This window comes from Halichoerus grypus, chromosome 6 (assembly GCF_964656455.1).
Source record: "Halichoerus grypus chromosome 6, mHalGry1.hap1.1, whole genome shotgun sequence".
Classification (NCBI taxonomy): Eukaryota; Metazoa; Chordata; class Mammalia; order Carnivora; family Phocidae; genus Halichoerus; species Halichoerus grypus.
Genome location: NC_135717.1, coordinates 53,066,496 through 53,080,056, shown reverse-complemented (window position 1 = coordinate 53,080,056; position 13,561 = coordinate 53,066,496). Strand labels below are relative to the sequence as shown.

The window sequence follows — 13,561 nt, the reverse complement described above, 5'->3', positions numbered from 1 at the left end:
AACAAGAAAAAATAACTGAGAAAAATAAAGGCTGATCCAAAATATTCTTTAAGTATCAAGAACTTTATCTGGAAACGTAAATAGTAGCACAGAAACTACTGGTCGAGCTCCACTGAGTTAACCAAAGCTTGGTATTCAAAAGCAGCTTAAGAGGCCATCCGGTGCTATCGCCCATCAATACAGAAATGACCTCAAACACACCTCTACCAGGTCCGTGACTGACAAATGATAAGGACCACATCTCTTCATCCCAGTTTTGGACAGATAGGTTTTACTTCTCACAATAAACTAAAACCTCCCTCCCTCAAAATTCTACCCACTTATCTTAGTTCTACTTTATGAAACCACAGAGAATACGAAATTCTTTTTCAAAATTACAGCTGCTATCAATGGATTTTTTTTTTTTTTTTTAGGTCTCCAATATTCTTCTCTTTGGGCTAGGTATTCCAAATTCCTTCATCCAATTTCCCCATGACAGCGTTTAGAGTCAGCTGTCCTTTCCTCCCTTTCCTTCTGTTCCATTTTTGTTTGGTACCCCTCTGTAGAGTTTGCATTCTTCACGTCACATGAGTTATCTTGAAATTTTTGTTGTTTTTGGCTTTTTCATAAAAGTAATAGTTGATACTGACCAGAGTATAGACGAGCACTGTAGTTAAAGAGTACAAACTGGGACAACAGGTCTACAGAGCCCTGTGGTGATACGTACCCCAAGTCATAGAAATGCACAGTCTTTAGTCAACAGACTCCAGAAACCATGCTTCTAGCAAATTTTCCAAAGGGAACAATCATACATTAGCATCATGCAATGCCATCTGTATAAAGACGTTCATCTTACTTTGATTTACAATCAGGAAATGCTGAAGCAATCTAAATGACCATTATTAAAATAATAGGTTTCTAAATTATGGGAAATTATATTGTCATAAAAAATTATACAGATCTGTATTTTGACCTAGAAAGATGTATTAAGTTACAAAATGTATGTTTAAAATAATTTAGACAAATAATTTATGTATAATTAATATATATATTTTTTTAGAACAATGTGTTTAATTTTTAAAGTTTAGAAAAACATTCTTTTAAAAGTTTAAGAGTATCGAGAAAAGCAGAGATTGGGGCATCTGGGTGGCTCAGTTAAGCATCTGCCTTTGGCTCAGGTCATGATCTCAGGGTCCTGAGATCGAGCCCCCAAGCCCCTCAGCCCCCATGTTGAGCCCCCATGGCTGGCTCCCTGCTCAGCGGGGAATCTGCTTCTCCCCTCTCCCTTTACCTCTGTCCCTACCCCTGTGCTCATGCATGTGTGATCTCTCTCTCAAATAAATAAAATCTTAAAAAAAACCAAAAACAGAGACTAATTTAGAACCTCAAGAAGAAAAACTGGCTAGCTGCACATTAGTTTAGTTCAGTCAGACATGTTATATAGGCAATAATGACACAGAGCTTACTGGAAAGAACTGGAGATAAATGCAAATGCTCTGAAGATTTTTTTTTTTTTTCCATCAAACACCCTACATAAACTTACCTCTTGCCTAGAAAGAGTCATGGGTAACTTTTCCTCTGCCAGTTCAAGTTCTAGCACTGGATTTGAAGAAGTTAATGGTTTCTGGTCCTCCTCTTTCGGCTGTATCTGTATTAATAGCCAAAAGAAATAAAATACAGTTTTTTAAAATATAATACAGCTAATATTTACCATTCTATGCATTAACTGGTCATGGAAATTAAACATGTTTTAAATATTGAAGGTTTTCTAAATGTTCTACCGAGGAAAAAGCTCCTAATAAATGTACATGCTTTTGAAAACTCCTCAAACTCCTCCGTTTGAGAGACACAAGTAGCAAACATGCACACAGGAGACAGCATTCTTGCTACTGAAAAGTGACAGAAATATAATGGTTTCCAAAATCAAAACCTTTTAAAAGGGCTGAAATTTAGACTCCTTTCTCCCTAGACTCTAAAGAGTTTTACTTTTTTCTTAAAAACAATCAACTTGCTTCTCTTCCTTGAGAAAATCATCCTACAGAGTTATCTGATCCTTGCTCTGGGTTTTAAGTGAAGACTCAAAAAAAAGAACTGCTTTCTAAGAAACCTGTGAAGCCTCAAGCTCCTGCTTTTTCCTACCCTCCTTTTTGACAGGTAGGATTCCAAGTGCACCGAAATCACTGCTGGACATGTACAAACACTCTCAAAGCTACAGAGAATCTGCCCCCGAACGGAGCGAGGAACCCTGGGGAAAGAAGAGCACTGCAGCATCAACGACAGCTATAGCACCTCTGCCCTCATCCCACAGAGCGGACATTCTTATGCACAGGGACCTGCAGGGGAAAAAAATCTCTTCATGTGTTTTGCGTCTGCTGCCCAGCTCACAGTTTAGGAAAATTAAGCTCAGCAATTTATAAGCCCCATGGTGTGTGTGGTCTGTAAAAACATACTGAAACATGGTTTCCCATCTGATCATGAGACTAATCTAAAATGCCAAAAGAAGATCAAAAAAACCATAAGAGGTCAACATTAAGGAAAAAACATTCAATTAAGAAAGGCTATATGGTTAAAATTATATCATTTCTGATTCTGTAGTTAATGGCTAAAGATTATGTTAATCGGTGCTGACAGAAAATTGAAGTAAAAAACTAAACTTCCATATTTTCACACACCAAATCGGCACCAAGCCTCATAAATGGTAACTAGTTTTCATAAAGGAATACAAGTAATACATGCTGTATTTTCATTACTACCAAGAAGGAAATATTAAACATGTTTTAGAGAGAAAGCCCTACGCTTTCTTTTTAAGCATAAAAACAGGTATTTCTCCCAAAATCTCAGGATGAAAAGCATTTTTAATTACAGGATGCCAGTTCATTGCTTGTAGGAAAAAAAAAAAAAAACTGAAGATATATTGTCAGCAGGACTCAATGTTACAATCAGGATCTTTATTTTGCTTCAGTGCTTCTCTCTAAACAAGAAAGTACAAACATATCACTGAAGCGAACGAAACAACACAAAACTGCCCCTGTTTTAAATTATTTCCCTACCTTACCAAAAAGTTGAAAAGGTTCAAATTTAGGGATCTGGGAAAGCAACAAGTGAGCACACTAAACGCACAGTCAGTGATTCTCTCTCCAGATCAAGTGTCCCTTAGACAACGATGGGCAAGCAAAAGATGAGAATTCTTCTGAGTATTCGATGGCTATTTACATAAATTGTGTTTTAACTTCCTAAACTGGAAGCGAATGAAACCAATATATTTATGGAAAATATCAAAATACAAATGCAAACTTTCGTATTTTAGAAATCTATCAGAAATGTAAAACTACATTTTTAACACTTGCCCTCTGCCAACACTACAAAACCAAACCAAATTTGCATTCCTCATGCTTCCTTCTAGAAATGCTATGCCAGATAAATTAACTTCTAGAACTTTCCCCATCACATGCACAAGAATATATTATACACATTTCACAAGCAAAAAGTTGATGTCAGATTTATGATCTGGCAAAAATATTTCAACAGAACCTCTAAATTTTGTTTAAAAAATTATCAAACCAAATACTGTCTTCTTTTAAAGTAATTTAAACAGAATTTCACCTCATAACATTTAACCCCTCCCAATAAAAACCCCAAAATATTATTCAACTAGGATAATAGCTGAACAGGATAATAATAGGGTAACCTTAAGGATACTTTTAGTCATGCTTCAAAAATATACAGTCTTCCAGACAACTCATTTGTTTCTAACAAATATTTCTACATATTTTCTATACAATAGACAAGCAGTGTTTGAAATGTGGTACCTTATTACACAAAAGCATATAAATGTATGGCATTCTATCTCAGGCAGAGGTACTCAGCGCCAAAAGGAATTATTAACAATGCAAACATAAAAACAATGGCTTAAAATATTCAAGTGAAAGTGGGGAAAATACCACTGGTAATACCACTGTGATTGAATAAAATGTTTTGAAACCCTTTAAAATAGACTTTTATTGGGAGAGGTGGGGAAAGGAGTGGTGGTGGAGATGAAGATGAGGCAGTATCAGATCCAGGAATTAAAAGAAAAAAAAAAAATTCAAGCTTTGATCTCAAGCCACTTCATGCTGTCCACAAAAAGCCAAACCATTCCAAGCCAAAAGTCATGCATGTATTTTCCTGAATTCAAGATTAAAAAAGAAGAAGAAAAGAAAAAAGCTCATACCTCTCCAGATGGCTTCTCATTTATAGGCTAATGTATAACATTGATAAAGTGAACAGAGATCAATAATTTTGTCACTTTAACAACAGCTGTAAAAATTTAAACTCAGAAATATACAATAACATAAAAGCAGGCAGTCATACCTTGTAGCCACATCTTTCAAAATATGCTTCCTCTTCTTTTTTTGCAAGTTCACTACGCTTGAAATACTTTTTATTTTCCTATTGAAGAAAGAAGTACATTAATAGGTCCCTGGGTAAAATTTCATGTTCCATAGTCAACCTAAAAACACTCTTCAGTTTTTCAAGAGCATGGTCAAGTTTGATTCTATAGAGATTATACTGATTTCTTGAACATGGCACCTGTCCTCTTACCCTGCTCTAAATATGAAGTATTTTTCTTACAGCATCAGTTTAACAGGCATATCCAACAGCAAACAGAAGAAACCAACAATATTTTCCAAATGTTCACATTGTTTTGATTTGATTTCCCAATGTTTGCTTTCAATGATAATTTCTACAAATGAATTCATTACGAACCACATAAAATAGGATGCTTTATTTTCTCCCGACAGAAACAACTGAACAAAACTTAGGGTTAACTATATCTGACAGCTTAAGTCCCATTACCCAGAGAGCTGCAAGGTGTGTCCAAATTCTTCTTGTCACTTGGAATCTTTTTTATCAATTAATTGTATTTGTATTAATCAAGTCTTAAAATTGTATTAATTCTTAATCTCAACATGAAATGGTTTGAAAGTATTAACAAAATCGTTTAAAGCTATTTGTTTTATAAGATTCAGTGTTATGAGACAAGCTCTAAATCTGTAGGAGAAAACAATATTAATTCTCTACTACGTACATTATTCTCATTGTTAAACCTACAGTTCCTAATTTGGACGTTGTTACCGTCTACTGCTATTCCTCTTGGATATTATTCCACTAATGATATAGCTCAAATAAAGCTACTGCCCTACTTTATTAGTAGTAACTGTAATAGTACCTAAGTAATACCTCCACACATGTATTTAGCACCTCACAGTTCCCAAGCTCATTCACTCTGGCAATAATCATGGATGCTAAGTTCATGACAAGAAGGGTTGACAGTGAACACTGGACAGCTCAGGCTGCCACACTTGAAAGCACCGGTCAAGCCTGGCATCAGGAAAACATTATGTGTCCCCTATGTGATACACATAGCATCTACAAAGTATTCTTGCCCAAAAACCACATGTCAATCTAATCACACATTCAAGTCTCATTTTAAATTCAATTTAGTTAACATATAGTGTATTATTAGTTTCAGGGGTAGAATTCAGTGATTTCTGAGTTCCAAATAACACCTAGTGCTCATTAGATCAAGTGCCCCCACTCACCTCCCCTCCAGCAACCCTCAGTTTGTTCTCTATAAGCTAAGAGTCTCTTATGGTTTGCCTCCCTCTGTTTTTATTTTTCTTTCCCTTCCCCTATGTTCATCTGTTTTGCTTCTTAAATTTCACGAGTGAAATCGTACAGTATTTGTCTTTCGCTGACTGACTTATTTCGCTTAGCATAATACCCTCTAGTTCCATCCATGTCACTGCAAATGGCAAGATTTCATTCTTTTTGATGGCTGAGTAATATTCCTGTGTGTGTGTGTGTGTGTGTGTGTGTGTGTGTGTGTGTGTGTACGTACACACATATACACACACATTTTCTTTATCCATTCATCTGTTGATGGTAGGTCTCATCTCTAGTTTATTAGAAATCTAGGGAATAGGGAAATAAGCTAAACACCATCACTGGGAAGCAAACACTGGGACATTTACCAAACTAGCAAGTTTCTCCAACAAGTTAAAGGCATAAAAAAGGGGGGGGGGCGGTGTGAATGAAAATGTTCTTGATTAAAAGAAACCAAGAGTCATAGTAAACAAATGCAATGAGTGGACTGAGTGGATCGGATTTGAACAAACCAATTGTAAAAACATGTATGTATATATTTTAATTCAATTGAGGACACTGGAACATGAGAGGAGTATTTAATGATATTAAGGACCTAACTGCAATTTTGTTGGGTAGGATCACATCTCGTTTATTAAAGAACATGTTCTTATTTTCTAGAGTTACAAGTGTTAAGACAAGGATAGATAAGAGGTTCATTATGTAATTCTCTTTTTGTATATGTTTAAATTTCTCATGATAAAGTTTTGTTTTAGTCTATTAACTCAATGAACATTCACTGATTCATCTACCACACACTAAGCACAGCTTTATAGATGTAAAGTTGAAGGTACTGTCTGGAATAAGGAACTGATGGCATCATCCCAACAGCAATACTACCTGAGAAAGCAATAATATTAATCCCAGTTTAGACATGAGAGACCTGAAAGGGCAGGGGACATTTTCACAATTACTGAGCCTCATGAGTAATACGCACAACTAGAACTCTAGTCCTTAAATCCTTTGAACTGATCCAGTATTGCAAGCTACAGTTCTTCACTCCTAAAATCCTATCCCAGCATCAACTGTTTCTTTTGACTACATAGCATGTAGCTGTTGTATTTTTTTAAAAGCTTTTTTTATTTATTTGAGAGACAGAGAGAAGCACAAGTGGGAGGAGGGGCAGAGAGAGAGGGAGAAGCAGACTCCCGCCGAGTAGGACCCCAGATCCTGACCTGAGCCGAAGGCAGACGCTTAACCGACTGAGTCACCCAGGAGCCCCTAGCTGTCATATTTCATATAAATAAGCTGATAAGCACATACTGGTATCCTCTCAGAAAGAGCGGATAGGTAGGAAAAAAGTAAAGGACTCTCCAGGCCAGAGTCTGTGGTGCAGTCTGCGGTAGCATCTTTTACTAGCACGCCCCAATTCCATGGAATACACCTAAGAAAATCTTAGCCCAGAACACTGATTCTCAAAATGTGGCTCATGGACCTCTGGGAGGTTCCTAAGACCTTTTCAGAGGTTCTGCAAGGTCAGACGTATTATCATAATAATACTGAGAGGTTATGCGCCCCCCTTTTCCCTGCAATCACACCTGCACTGATGGTACAAAAGCAGTGGTGAGGAAAATCATTGGAACCTCAGCACAAATAAAGGTAAGTATTGATCTTTATGTCTCAGAGTTCATTGTATTCTTCGTCTTTTAATATTTGGTATGATGAAATCAAACATATAAAGCAGTTTTGCTACATAATAAAGTAGGACAGTTGTCTCCTGTTTGGCAGACGTTTTCTCAAAACTGAACAAAGCAAGCCTGTTACTAAAAGGACAATGATACTATTTGTTGCCTATGATAAAATTCCATCTTTCAAGCAAAAATCAGATGGTGGCAAACTTGCAGCCATCACTATGAACTTGATGGCTTCCCAATACTTAAAAACTTTTCTGATGAATCAGTGGTGATATTAATGAATGCCATTTTTTAATATCATCTAATGAAATATATCACCATGTAGAAGATCTATGTAACTCAGCAAACTATGACAGTACAAAGGAAACAATTCCAAAATTATGCATAGGCAAAAGATTTATGAGCAGAATAGATCAGAACAGATCTGGAGCATAACAGATCAATAGATTGTAATATACAAAAAGTTCACTGATGGGGCACCTGGCTGGTTCAGCCAGTGGAGAATGTGACTCTTGATCAAGGGGTTTAAAGTTCGAACCCCACATTGGGTATAGAGATTACTTAAAAATAAAATCTTAAAAAAAAAAAAAAAGTTAATTGATAACGGTCAGAATCCATACTCTCATCTTTAAAAAATTTATCATTGTGTAGTTTTAATATAGTATCAAAGAAGAATATCCACAATTATCCGAACAGGCTATTAAAATACTACCCTTTCCAACTACCTAGCTGTGTGAAGATGAGGTTTCCTCATATACTTGAACAAAAACAATGTATCGCAACAGGTTAAATGGAGAAACAGGAGAATCCAACTGTCTTCTAACATGAAAGGAATTAAAAAGATTTGCAAAATTGTAAACCGTCATTCTTCTTGCTAATTTCTTTTGTCTTGGAAAATACAGTTTTCATAAAAGAATTATGTTAACACACACAGGTTTATTATAGTATGAAATAGAAGTCAACATGGAATATAAGTATTTTTAAATTTCCCAGTTTTAATTTTTTAATTCTTTATTATTCTTTTTGAGAGACAGAGTGCACGCATGCACTAGTAAGGGGAGTGGGGGAGGGCAGAGAGAGAAAAAGAATCTCAAGCAGGCTCCACGTCCAGCACAGAGCCTGACACAGGGCTCGATCTCAATACCCTGAGATCCTGACCTGAGCCAAAATCAACAGTCAGATGCTTAACTGATTGAGCCACCCAGGCGCCCCTAAATTTCCCAGTTTTAATTTCTAATCGAGCAATTATCAATAAATACATCCTATATAAACAAAAGCTCTCTGGAGCCATCAATTAAACATGTAAAGGGGTTCTGAAATCAAGAAGTGAGAACCAAGGTCCTAGTAGAATCCCCTCATTGGCCCTCCCTATGCCTTTACCTAGTGTGCCAAGCAATACTGAAACCACTTGGGCCTCAATGCTGCCCACTGATCCTGGTGTATTTAGTTTGCTCTCCTATTCTCTACAATGACCAGTACACATTCTCCACTCTCTTAGACCTCTTATCCCTTCATTTCCCCCTCATTCTCAGCAAATGACTAAGCCACTCTGTTACAGAGAAAAGGAAAGCCATTGAAAGAGAAGTCCTCCCAGTACCAATCCTTACTGGCTCTGCACCAATTCTTTCTTCATTTCAGAATGGAAAAGGAAACCCTCCTCCTGCCTAAGGCCAATCCCTTCCAGGGGCATTCCAGATCTCAAGATCTCCCTGCTGCTCAAGGAGCCTGATGCAGGGCTCGATCCTAGGACCCTGAGATCATGACCTGAGCTGAGGCAGATGTTTAACCGACTGAGCCACCCAGCTGCCCCTGAATGAATTATTAACAATAAAATTAATTTGCTTTTCATTTTGGAATTATAATAAGATAAAAATAATTTGCTTTATACTAAGTGACCATTTATTTTATGACAACAAAGGATGTCTAAAACAAAAGGTTACCCACGTTTCAAATGTCACTCTTTATATACCTTCTATTTAGAAAAAAAGAGCAGTTTGAAAGAGCAACTAAAGGTTCTCTAACTGTAAAACGTTATTTTACAAAGTACACTGAAAATACACTTTGAAATATAAAGTGCTGGGGACACATTTATGATAGAATTAAAATTGTAGAGTATTAAAAGTTAAATATCAGCGAAACAGCACCTTTAAAGGTAACTCAAGCAGGTTAGATAACTTGCCCAAAGTTACAGAGCTATCTAGGGATGCAGCCACAATTAGATTTTATGACTTGTTTATTCATTTTACAAATTTACTTTCCTTTCGAACTATATTCAAAATATTCAAACTCGAAGTTTGTTGAATTAACTACAGAATGCATAATAAAGACCTACAAACACAAAAGTCTAAAAGTGGCTGGTATACATTTTAAGATAGCATATGAACGGATGATTTAAATTTCTTTGGATTCTCTCCTAAAGCACCTAACATTTCTATTGGCCCTGTCATCCTGACAGATTTTAAAAAACAATGTGAAATGGGTATATATAAAAGTGCTTCTCCTTTTTAAGACAGAACCTAATTCCTACATGCTGCTTCACAAATGTTATTCTTGGACTCTATCCAAGTTGTACTTTCTAGATTATAAAACTGAGATTCATAGGTCCGAAGTACAGAAACCTATCTACCATATCACCTGAAATGTCTGCCCACACTAATAAAGGAAAATCAAAATTTAAAACATTCAACCATGACTGGCAACATTTCATTAATTTAAAATCAGCCTTCCTCAATCATGTTAAGGTTTTTAGTGTTTATATATATTAGATACAAACATCATCAAGAGCTCTACAAAAACACACTGGAAAACCAACAAATATACAGCCTGAATATGCAAAGCAAGCCACTATAGGGACACCTGGGTGGCTCAGTCGGTTAAGCAGCCAACTCTTTTTTTTAAAGATTTTATTTATTTGACAGAGAGAGACACAGCGAGAGAGGGAACACAAGCAGGGGGAGTGGGAGAGGGAGAAGCAGGCTTCCCGCGGAGCAGGGAGCCCAATGCAGGGCTCGATCGCAGGACCCTGGGATCATGCCCTGAGCCGAAGGCAGACGCTTAACGACTGGGCCACCCAGACGCCCCAAGCATCCGACTCTTGATTTTGGTTCAGGCCAAGATCTCAGGGTCCTGTGATCAAGCCCCACATGGCGCTTCGAGCTGAACCTGCTTAAGATTCTCTCCATCTGCCCCTCCTCTGCTCCGACGCTCTCTTGCATGCATTCTCTCTTAAAAAAAAAAAAAAAAAAGACACTATACATGAGTTCACCAACCATGTAGCAGGGTCAACATCTTGCTGAAATATGAAAATAAGCCTTAAAATCCCTAAGGTAATATACCAAATGGAAGGACACACAAACACAATCTGAAGAGACACAATGCTACATCAATGGACAGGTCATCGAGATAAAGAAATGATGCCTTAAAACCAGCTGGACGTAACACATACATACGAACATCCCATCCAAAAGCAGAATAGACATTCTTCTCAAGTGCACATGGAACATTCTCCAGGACAGATCATGTATTAGGCCACAAAGAAAGTCTTAATAAATTTAAGAAGAATGAAATCACATCAACCATCTTTTCAAACCACAATGGTATGAAACCAGACATCAATTACAGGAAGCAAACTGGAAATTTCACATATATGTGGAGAGTAAACAACACGTTACTGAACAACCAAAGAGTCAATGAAATCGAAGAAGAAATCGAAAAATACCTTCAAACAAGTGAAAATGAAAGTACTACTTACTAAAATTTATGGGATGCAGCAAAAGCAGTTCTAAGGGGGAAGCTTACCTCAGGAAACAAGAAAAATCTCAAACAACCTAAACTTTACACCTCAAGGAACTAGGAAAAGAACAAATGAATACCAAAGTTTGTAGAGGGAAGGAATTAACAAATATCAGAGGAAAAATAAACAAAATTGAGACTAAAAAGATAAGAGATCAATGAAATTAAGAGTTGGTTTTTTTGAGAAGATAAACATCAACAAACCTTCAGCTACATTTATCAAGTAAAAAGAGACAGTCCACAAATAAAATCATAAATGAAAGATGTTACAACTGATACCACAGAAATACAAAAGATCTTAAGAAACTACTATGAACAATCATATGCCAACAAATTGGACAACCTAGAAGAAATGGATAAATTCCTAGAAACCTACAACCTTCCAAGACTGAATCACCAAGAAATACAAAATCTGAACAGACTGATTACTAGTAAGGAGATTGAATCAGTAATCAAAGACCTCCCAAAAAACAAAAGTTCAGGACCAAATGGATTTACTGGTTAATTCTACTAAACATTCAAAGAATTGATACTAAATCCTTCACAAATGCTTCCAAAAGAGAGGAGGGAACACTTCCAAACTCATCTTATTAGGCCAACATTACCCCAATTCCAAAACCACACAAGGATTCCACAAGGAAAGAAAATTACTGGCCAATATTCCTGATGAATATAGACGCAAAAATCCTCAACAAAATATTAACAAACCAAATTCAACAATATATTTGGAGAACCATACACCGTAACCAAGTGGGATTTATTCTAGAGATGCAAGGATCACTCAATGCCGGCAAATCAATGTGATATACCACATTAACAAAATGGAGGGGAAAAAAATCTTATGATCTCAATAGATGCAGAAAAAGCATGTGACAAAATTCAACATCCATTTATGATAAAAACTCTCAAAAAAGCAGTAGAGAGGAAACATACTAACACAATAAAGGCCAAGTAGGACAAGCCCATAGATAACATCATACTCAATAATAATGAAAAGTTGAAAGCTTTTCCTCTAAGATCAGGAACAAGACAAGGGTATCAATTCTCACCAATTTTATTCAACACAGTATTGGAAGTCCTAGCCACAGCAAGAAAAATCCAAAATGAAAAGGTAAAACTGTCACTATTTGCAGAAGACTTATTATATATAGAAAGCCCTAAAGACTCCACCAAAAAACTGTAAGAATAAATGAATTCAGTAAAACTGCAGGATACAAAAATCAACATACAAATCTGTTGTTTCTATGCACTAATAAAGTATCAAAGAAATTAAGAAAACAATTCCATTTACAATTGCATAAAAATGAATAAACTACCTAAAACTAAATTTAACCAAGGAGGTGAAAGACCTATACACTGAAAACTCTAAGACAGTGATGAAAGAAATTGAAGACACAAATAAATGGAAAGATATTCTGTGCTTGTGGAATGGAAGAATTAGTACAGGCTTATGTTGTTTTACTGCACTTCACAGATATTAAGTCTTTTATAAATTGAAGATTTGTAGCAACCCCGACTTGAGCAAGTCTATCAGCATCATTTTTCCAACAGCATTTGTGTACTTTGTGCCCTATTTTGTTAATTCTAGCAATATTTCAAACTTTTTCACTTTTATTATTCTTTATTTTTTGCTATGGTATCTGATCAGTGATTACAACTCACTGGAAGCACAGATGACGGTTAGCATATTTTAGCAATATTTTAGCCATATTTGTAAATTAAGTTATATTTTTATAGACATGAGTTTACTACACACTTAATATAGTGTAAACGTAACTTTGATATGCACTGGGAAACCAAAACACTCATCTGACTCGCTTTATTGCAATTTCTATTTCACTGCAGTGGTCTGGAACCAAAACCGCAGTATCTCCAAGGTATGCCTATACTGTGAAAACGTCCACACTACTCAAAGCAATCTATAAATTCAACCCCATCCCTATCAAAATTACAACAGCATTTATTACAAAAATAGAATGAACAATCTAAAGTTTTATATGGAACCACGAAAGATCTCAATAGACAAAGTAATTTTGAGAAAGAAGAACAAAGCTGGAGGCATCACACTCCCTCATCTCAAATTATAATACAAAGCTAAAGTAATCCAAACAGTAAGGTAATGGCATAAAAACAGACAGGTGAAATGCAACAGAACAGAAAGCCCAGAGGAGTGACTGGGTGGCTCAGTCAAACATCCAACTCTTGATTTCGGCTCAGGTCATGATCTCAGGGTCTTTAGAGCAAGCCCCGAGTCAGGCTCTGTGCTCAGGAGTGAATCTGCTTGAGTTTCTCTCCCTCTCCCTCTGCTTGTACTCTAAATAAATAAATAAATCTTTAAAAAAAAAACAGCCCAGAAATAAACCTATGTACATATAATCCATTACTTTACAACAAGGGGGCCAAGAATATACAAGGAGAAGGTAGTCTGTTCAAAAAATGGGGCTGGATTGCCACATGCAAAAGAATTGAAC

General features: G+C 36.3%; 1 protein-coding gene across 3 annotated transcripts in view; it reads right to left on the bottom strand.

The window, feature by feature from the left end:
- Window positions 1-13,561, bottom strand: part of PRPF18 (pre-mRNA processing factor 18) — a 76,674-nt gene that overhangs the window by 55,017 nt on the left and 8,096 nt on the right. For 2 of the 3 annotated variants that reach the window (XM_036114045.2, XM_036114055.2), the window contains 2 exons: window positions 4,330-4,407; window positions 1,523-1,627 (listed from right to left, as the gene is read on the bottom strand). In XM_036114045.2, the coding sequence (XP_035969938.1) occupies window positions 1,523-1,627; window positions 4,330-4,407 (183 nt within the window). Of the gene's footprint in view, window positions 1-1,522; window positions 1,628-4,189; window positions 4,217-4,329; window positions 4,408-13,561 lie in introns of all 3 variants that reach the window. The other variant, XM_036114028.2, reaches the window with a different exon arrangement.